Below are 9,141 nucleotides of genomic sequence, written 5' to 3'. Positions count from 1 at the left end.
CTATCTATCTATCTACTTTTCAAGACAGGGTTTCTCTGTGTAGCTTTGGAGCCTGTCCTGGAACTTGCTCTGTAGACCAGGCTGGCCTCAAACTCACAGAGCCTGCCTCTGCCTCCCACACCTGCCACCACCGTCCAGCCACGGACTACGAATTAAAAAACAAACAAACAACCCAATTTAAAGAAAGCGATATCTCCAAGCAGTCCTAGACATTGTTATAATCTTTTATTATGTATCAAATTGTCTTCAATATAACTTACAACCTGATTAAATCTGATAGATACTTTTATCTATTTAAAGGCAAAAAAATTCTCTTTATGTACAGTATCTTCTGTCTAGAGTCTGGCAAATATAGTACCTTTCATTGCAGGATTTTTGCTTAACATAACAAGCAAAAATAGCCAAAAAACAAAAAACAAAAAAAAATTCGAAGCAAACTGAATCCCCAGATCCCTCAACTACAAATGTCAATAATGAATAAAGTATTAAAAAGACAAACACAGAATAACTTTTGTTTAGAAATGCATAATGAATACTAATATTAGTGGCAAACAAAATACAAACAGCCCGCTAGTCCTCGGGGCTGACGCTCCTGCTCGGGTCGGGGCAGACTCTAGACCATTTCTCGGCTCCTGCGGATGGCGCAGCAGAGGATCATGCTGAAAATCATGCCGAAGATCTGCAAAAACAGGAAGAGTGGGGGTTTGCCTGGGGGAAAGGGCTCCACTCAGTCTGAGACTGAGGTAATGAGGTCCAGGAGGGGGACTAATGCTGGGGAGATGAAGGCCAGATAGCTGGTAAGATGGCCAACTTGGATTCCAACAGCCAGTCAGCAGCTGAGCTATGCAGCATGAGCCATTTCCTAAGAGAGCATCCAGGGCCAGAACCTACAAACGCAGCTTTAAATGCTGAATTCAGTGTTGTCAACACAATATGCAGACAAGAACCTCCCCCCACCTCTTCTTTCTGCAGTGCTGGGAATGAGACCCAGGGCCTCGCTCCTTTTAGCCAAGCCAAGTGTCCTCCCTCTGAGTCACAGGCCCAGATCTCCCGCTTCCTAGCAGTAAAAAGGAAATACTGACAGCGTGCACCTGGCCAGGACAGCCAGGGCTGTGTTAGCTGTTGACCCTATAGCACTTCCGACAATGCTGGGCAGAGCTTAGGAACTGTTTCTTCCCTGGACCACCGGCTACTTACCATCACCACGGCGATGCCGATGCCCACTGCTCCAATGATGTGGAACTTGCTGTTGAAGACATCACTGATGGCTTCTGGGCAGGACTTAGGGAGGCAAACAAGACAAGGATCAAAAACAGTTTTGACATTGGGTGTGTACCCCTTCTTTGCTGGCTCGCTGACTCCTGACTCACGCTGGGAGGCCTGGAGGCCAGAGAGCCAACTGTGATTGATGTGTTTGGGTATAGGGGCTGTCCTGAATGGACAGAGGGAGGAAATGAGATATGGGAGGTGTGGGTAACTCAAACTTGAGAAGACTTCAGAGCAGGGGGGACGTTTGAGATCTCTTTCCTTCTTCCCATTTACGTTTTATGTGTGAGTGTTTGGTCTGCATGTATGTGTGTGTACCACATTTGCCCCCTGGGGTATGTGGAGCTCAGAAGTGGCCATGGAACCTCCTAGGACCAGTGTTACAGACGGTTCTGAGACACAAGGCGGCGAATTGAACTCGGGTCCTCTGGAAGAGCAACAAGTGCTCTTACCACTGAGCTAACTATCTAGGCACCCCCCTACCCCTCATCTTTTTACTCTTTTTGGCAGTCTGGAGAAGAAACCTGGAGCTTCACCCACCAGCAAATATTCTGCCACTAAGAGAGTCCCCTTTGGGGTCTGTTCCCACGTGACTGGAGAATCGCTTTTATTATTCTGCTTCTGGTTTAAGGAAAACTGACCAACCGGGACCTGTTTCCCTCCACAGAGTAGGCTCACTTTCGAGCCTGGCTCTTGGGGCTGCAGAGAGCTACTCCAGGTGCCAAAGGACCTTGTCTAGGACCTGGCCTTTGTCTTGCGGCCCTGTAAGGAAAGAAGCCTTGGGAAGGAATGTCGCTAAATTCGCCCTTGCCCTGCAGGGGTTGGTCTAAACAACAGGGCGGGGCGCCAGAGGTTCGCTCTAACTTTTTACCTTAACCTGGAAGCTCTCAAGAAGTTGCTTTTTGGGGCAGATGTCCGAGATAAACTGTTCCACGCCTCCCGCTAGGCCACAGCAGTTCAACTGTAGAAAGAAGGCAGGGATGGGAATGAGGAAAAAAAATAATACTTAAAAGAGGTCTGCCAGGCTGCTGTAGAAATACCAGAGCATGGCTCTGCAGGGATGCAGCTGAGGGGTCGGTGGTTCCCACGGCAGAGGTGACCTACCGCCACGTGGATGGCTTTGAGTGTCTCCCGCTGGGGCTCATCCTTGCTCTTCAGCTTCTGGTAAGTGTCCTTGTAAAACTCCTGGACTTCCTTAATCACCTAGGAGGGACAAACAGATCAGTAGCAGAGACGGGTTTCTAGAAAACTTCCTCACGGATGCTTTTCCAGTATTTGTCTACCTGCCACCAGTATCCTTCTCAGCACCATTCCTGCTTCAGCCTCCCAAGTACCCGGATGACAGGAGCTTGCCATCTTCCCTGGCTAAGCTTCTTTTGAGGTGATGGTGTGGTGGATCCCCAGCCCTTGTCTTCTTAAATTCTTTTATCAGTTGGATAGTTTTTCGGAAACAGGGATCCTGCCTTGGGTGTCCCTGTTCTTTTCCTCTCTCACTGAAGAGTGTAAGGTGCCCCACCTTCAAAAGCTGCATTCGTGTGTCCCAGCCCGATCTACGACTCCTTAGGGTTAGTTCACCCTAGAAACTCAAGCTCAGACATGCTCAGTCCCTTTCTTTGCCCAGCAGTTCTCCACTGTTCCCTCTACCCACAAGACCCCCTATCTCATTCAGGGTCCATACTCCCTTCTCTACAAGCCAAGAGGGACGCCCCGTCCGACCTTACCCTTTAAATCTCAAGGGTACTTGTGGTTATAAATAACTTGTGTGCACGTTTGTCAAACCTCTTTCTCCCACACTAGATGGCAAAATTCCTGAAAAGTGGGGACCCAGAACTCAGATACGTGGGGACCTTGTGTACTGTCTGGTGTGGCACTTGTGGTATGTAGTTACAGGTTAGAGCAAGGCAGTCCTGATTACAGAAAGCTGTGTTGTTCTGAGGAACCTTTCTAGGGGTTGAGGGAAGAGCTGCTTAGCTTTGACTGGCAGATATACAGATGGGCACACGTATACAAATGGCTTCCAAAATAAATAGTTCTGGAGTGTTTACTATGTGTTCGCCACACAGGGCAGACTAAACTCCACAGTCACAGCCCTGAGGAGTATCATGTTCTGCTCCCACGTGGAAACAAACCGGATAAAGAGGTAGATTCTGTGGAAAGTCAAGCAAGTGACTAGCCCGGGCCCTTCAATCTTCATCAACCCTCTTCCCAGTTCAGAAACTCAAATCACTGCAGGACCCAAGAGTTCTTTTGGGAAACTCCTACCTCATCCTTGTGGGTATAGCCCCAGACGGCTGCAGCGATCTCAATGGCGAATATCACCAGGAGGAATCCGAAGAACTAGAAGACACGGGGGAAGCAATGAGACGGGCTCCAGGAAGTCGGTCAGCAACACCGAGGAGGTGGAGGACAGGCAGCATGAAGGTGCACAAATGAACAGGCAGGAAGGGGGTGACAGGGAAAGCAGAGTGTCCCATGGCAGTCTGGAGGAAAATGTGGGCTCAGTCCGCTCTAAACTGGTATGTGAAGGGTGTTAGTTTGGAGTCCGGCAGCAGTAAGACACCACTGCCCAGGGTCATAGGCAAGATGGTGGCGGGAGTCAGGCGGATGCGGCGGGGAAGTGAGGACACTGGGGAGGCTGAGCAGAGCCCAGCTGTCTGGGTGCCCTCGTTACTCCATCCATTCTACCCGTCCCGTGCATTGGGTCAGACATTTGGGGAAAGGAATAGAAGTAAGGTAAGACCGACTCGCTACCGAGAGTACAGAAGGATACTCACCAATCCCAGCATGCACTGGGATTCTTGCACAGCTCCGCAGCAGCCCAGGAAACCCACCAGCATCATGAGGGCCCCAGCTCCAATCAGGATGTACACTCCTGAGGGGAGAAGAAAGGAAAGGACACAGGTTTGGAAAGGTTAGTTTGGAGGCCCAGGCCCCTTCCTCTGCCAGCCTCCGTGCCTCCATGTTTAATGCCCCCACTCCAGGGAAAGAGTCCCCGTTCTCAACCAAACAGCATCCACCTCCGTTCCTGGTCTTCCCTCTTTCTCCCCCAGAACACTGCTCCAGCCTGTCTATACTACCTCATCCTGTGTTTTCCTAGAAGGGGCCCGAGGACAGGAGCCCTCGGATTCTACTTAGGACAGACACAGCCCTGGTTTAGTCTGCTCTGTTCCTTCCACTAGCTTCTCACTTGAGCTAATTAACTCAGACCTCTCAAACTAGGGCTGACTGCCTGGGACTCGAGGACATGACTGCCTTTAGAAACTCCTTCTGCATGCTGCCAGGCACAACCAAGTGCTCATGCTGGGAACACTGCTTCTTGTTCTAGTGCAAAGCACATAAGTACCAAATCAGAAGATCCTTGTCTTAGCCCCAACACTGCTGCTAACGGCCGTGTGACCTTTAGCTGAGATGTGTTTCTGGGTTGGAGATGGCTCAGTGGGTAAGAGTGCTTGTTGCTTTAAGGTCTAGAGATGGATCCCAGGACTCATGGTGGGCAGTTCACAAATGCCTGTAACTTCAGCCACCAGGATTTGATTCCTACACATGCACACACACTCCCTCACACGCACACCAATCTTAAATGCCAAGATGTCCCTTCAGCCCCTGAAGAAATGTCGCGGTTGGAATGAGCTTCACCGCGGGGTGAGTGTGTGATGCCACACCTACATCTTCAATGGGAGTGGGTAAAGGGGAGCTGAGGTGGGAGAGGACGAAGTCTTTAACTCTTGCCCAGGCCTCGAGAATGCAAATTCCTGCATCTGGAACCACAGTGGAGCAGCCCTGGCTACATTTATTCCAGCTCGCCATGGCTGTGCCCACAGAGTCCATTGTACAGTGACACTCTTGAGTGAAACCCCCTTCTGTCTGTCTGTCCCAAGTCCTCTGGGAAACCCAGGAGAGGTTGTATTTTATATATATATTTAAAAATTATGTGCATGTGTTTATTAATGTAGCTGCCCTGGGAGACTAGAAGTGGGTGCTGCAGTTCTTGGAACGAGAGTTGTAGGCAGTTGTGAGCCACCCAACATAGGTTCAAGGAATTGAACTTGAGTCCTCTCTAAGAGCAGAATGCACTCTTAGCCCACTGGGCCACTCTGCTATTCTGCTCCAATACCTCCCCCATCCTGCTATGTTCTAGCCAACCTTGGGAGGGCTATTGTGACATGTCAAGAGCCTCAGCTCCAAAGCCCAGAATGCTTGGTTTTGAAGGCCAGTTCTGTAATCTTGGAGGAATTTATTTAAGAAAAAATAATTTGTGTGTGTGTATGTATGTATATATATAAAATTTTTCTTTTGAGACAGAGTCTCTTCATGTAGTTCTGGTTGACCTGGAACTTTATGTAGAAACAGGCTGGCCTTGAACTCATAGAGATCCACCTGCTGCTGCCTCTGGAAGTGTTGGGTTTAAAGGTGTGCATTACCAGTCAGGTGTGCTGGCACACTTCTATTATTCTTTGGGGGAGAGGGGTGTTTCTTTTGAGACAGGATCTCCATATGTGACTCTGACTGTTCTGGAACTCTCTTTGTAGATCAGACTGGCCTGAAACTCACAGAGATCCACCTGCCTCTGTCTCCGGAGTGCTGAGACTAAAGATGCACCACTCTGCTCGGCTAACACACCTTTAATACCAGGACAAGGAGGCAGAGGCAGATCTCTGTGCATTCCAGTTCAGCTTGGTCTGAGTTCCAGGACAGCCAGGGCTATGTAGGGAACATGTGTCAAAAAAAGAGGTACGTGACCATACCCAGCTTGTTTTATCTGTAAACTGTGGGGTGGTTGGGGCTGGGAAAAGGAGAGCTTCAGGTTCAGTGAGACCCTGTGTCAAGGCAAGTGAGACCCTGGAGAACATAGAGGTACACACCCGGCATTCTCTTTTGGCTTCCACATGGGCACACACGAATTTAAAAGCAACAGGGTGATTGAGACTTGGTGTATACTTACTGTGTGTGAGGCACTGGGTTCCATTTTTAGTACCACAAAAGGGACATGACAACAGTGCAGTCTTCTGGAACTGTTATGAGGATGTAATCTACATGTGTACAGCCAAGGGCCAGCGGTTATTAATCTCAACAATGTAAGGACTTGGTAACCATCGCAAAAAACATGTGCTAATTTTTATGTACTTGATATTCTCCCTATTCTGCCATGGGGACCCCAGAGACTTCTCCGAAGAGGGGCTGAAAATGAGAGGTGTGTGTGGGGGAGGACAGGATGCTTTCTCACACTACACAGCACAGGTTACATGACAAGAACTTTCGGCAGGTGCCATAGCGACGTCACTGTCCCCCATCTGCAGCACCCAGTGTAGGGCTAGGACTTTGCAGGCGGGAGACCTGGGACTGGCCTGCAGCTGATGCTCGTAGGCAGCACGGAGCAGAGCACACACAGTGGGCATTTGTGCCTCTCCTGCCTCCTCCCATCTGCCATGACGAGAAGTCACGTGGGGTCACTGGCAAACCCCATGGTACATGAATATGGGTATTGTTTCTGTGCATGCCTGGCCCAGACTGGGCAAGGGGACAGATGCAGCCTGTCCTTAAGTCATGCTCCTAGCCAGTCAAATGGAATGGGGCCTGAACTTGGGAGGCAGTGCAGTCCCACGCGCATGGCTCTTGGGGAGGGGCACCAGCTGCCAAGGGGACACCACCAAGTGAGGGAATAGTACAATCCCGATTTCTGACTATCACATCAGGGCAAGACAATGAAGGATGAGGTCACTCCTTTGGGCTGCAGAGCACGGGCTGAATAAATGGGGGGTGGCATTAAGAGATCAAAAGGATTTACAAGCGCATGAAACAGAATCAACTGCAAACAAACCGGTGCGTCTTTTCGGGGTCCACACCCTAGTATGGGAGCTTGGACACCCTGGCAAAGCCAGGGCAGCTGTGGTAGCGTTAAGTGGTGCTGAAGAGGCTCTCTCCTCTGGAGAGAGAATGCTCCCCTCACGGGCCTCTCGGTTCATAGGACAGATCCACTCCAGAAAGATTTTAAACTGAAGGGTCTGTTAACTTTAAATCTTGCTCAGACAGCTGCAGCTCTGGACGGGCTGCTAGGCTCCTCTAGTCAGGAGAAGAAACAGCCACGCCACGTTGTGGCTCATCTGGAAGTAGGTCTCCCAACCCTCGTGAGTCACGGACCCAGTGTGAGCCTTGGATCGTGTCCACTCACCATTTTCATCCTGCAGGGCTGGAGCTCAGACCTTGCGGGGCTTCCTGAAGACAAGGCGAGAGCTCACCTCAGAGCTCTAGGCTTGGCTTTTTAAAATGAACTGTCCACTGCTTCCTTTTGGGAAAGTTGCTCCCAGCCTCCCCTCCCCCAGCCCCCACACTTGTTAGCAAGGCCGGCAATGATAAAGACAAAGTGTTCCTTTTTATAAAACAAGCGAATGCTAGCTTTCTGTCTGACTCATGGAAAAATTTATTTGTCAGAGGATTTCCATGCTGAATTGCTTAAGGGCTGTTTATTGTACTTTTTTTTTCTTCTCCTTCTTGGGCTGACATTATAGGTCTATGTAAATAGGGTGGAGGAAGGACTGGCATGGTATGTCAGGGTGTCCTCTGGACAGGAATCAGGGTTTCTGTCCCATCTGTGAATTGGGCTCTGGGCTCCTCTCAAGGCTCCAACTCGACCTCATAAGCATTTCCCTTGGAGCACTTGTGTGGAAGAGAAGCTGATCTTCTAGGCTCACCTTCATTTGCTTACATTCATGATCCCCAAAATACTGGCCCCCTCTACCCCCTCTCTCACCCCTGCACATTCTTGCTTTCTCGGCCTCCCATGGCTCCGTTCATTCAGAAGAGCTTCATCTGCAGCGCACAGTAACTCAGAAAGGTGTGGGTGTACGCGCCATGCTCGCCTCAAGTGGAGGAAAATGAGCCAGTGAGCAATCACAGGCCAGACAGAACAGGGAGGCCAGCTTACTGAGGACATTTACATCCAGAAGGTTCCGAGGAGGGGTGGAACTCACAGCCCAAATTCCTAAATTCCTTCGCTCTGACCGTGATTTTAGGACACCATAGTAAGAAGTGCTATGGGTGTGGACCAGAAAAATGTACTTCTGTGACCTGTTTGTAAGCCTGGGACAGTGTCCTGGTGACAGGATGAACCTACTGGAGAGAAGGCTCATGTAAGGCCATCAGTCATTCTGAGGTCCTGCCTTTCTACTTCACCGCACACGCTTTCTGGACCGTGAAAGCTGTGGTCTCACCCCAGGAAACCCGAGAAGGTTTCCTGAAAAGTCAGTTGCATACTTAAGCTGGCCTGAGGGTAGCCATGGGCAAGGGCTGGTCACCACGTGATGCCGGGTATCAGCCTGGGTATAGCTGGCACTCCTAGGTCCTGTGTCGGAAGGGCCGGGTTCACACAAAAGGCTTGTCTCATACTCCAGTGGGAAAAGGGGACACAGAGGACAAAGTCTGCTTGGCCCTCTGCCCAGGGACAACAATTTCAGTTTCCCCAAAACGTAATGGTGGCCCTGCCGCAGTCTCTTAGAGAGCAGCTGGTATTACAGTCCTGTGCCACCAAGCCTTCTAAGAGTTAAGCTTTGAACACTTCACTCTGCTTCCAGGATGAGGGGAAACTGTCAAAGGCACTAAAAGATGGGGGAACCAAGTGGTCCCTGACAAGGGGTGCGATGGTCACTTCTTACAAGGAGAGCTCCCCTCATAAACTAGCACAGAGAATTCCAGGAGGAGCTGGGGTTTATGTTCTAGGTAGGGATGAGAACTTAGATAGGTGTCTGTTCCCTGTAGCATTTCAGGGACAGAGCCAGGGAAATACACCAGGAAGGGCTCAGACTTGGGAGCGGTTTCCTCCCAGGTCACCCAGTCACCAGCGAGAACCTTTCTTCCCACATCTAAAAATATGCAGAATTA

At 50.1% G+C, this 9,141-nt stretch overlaps 1 protein-coding gene across 1 annotated transcript in view; it reads right to left on the bottom strand.

Moving 5' to 3' along the window:
* Positions 1–206: 206 nt before the first annotated feature.
* The window catches only part of Cd9 (CD9 molecule), a 33,439-nt gene continuing 24,504 nt past the window's right edge, over positions 207–9,141 (bottom strand). Inside the window, exons 3-8 of the mRNA XM_048444100.3 lie at positions 4,041–4,138; positions 3,529–3,603; positions 2,371–2,469; positions 2,138–2,227; positions 1,198–1,281; positions 207–679 (exon numbers count right to left, since the gene is read on the bottom strand). Coding sequence (XP_048300057.3) covers positions 614–679; positions 1,198–1,281; positions 2,138–2,227; positions 2,371–2,469; positions 3,529–3,603; positions 4,041–4,138 — 512 coding nt within the window. The 3' untranslated portion in view covers positions 207–613. The remainder of the gene's footprint in view (positions 680–1,197; positions 1,282–2,137; positions 2,228–2,370; positions 2,470–3,528; positions 3,604–4,040; positions 4,139–9,141) is intronic.

Source organism: Myodes glareolus, chromosome 3 (assembly GCF_982192425.1).
Source record: "Myodes glareolus chromosome 3, mMyoGla1.1, whole genome shotgun sequence".
NCBI lineage: Eukaryota > Metazoa > Chordata > Mammalia > Rodentia > Cricetidae > Myodes > Myodes glareolus.
Note: the sequence above shows the minus strand (reverse complement) of the source record. Positions and strands in the feature narration are given on the sequence as shown.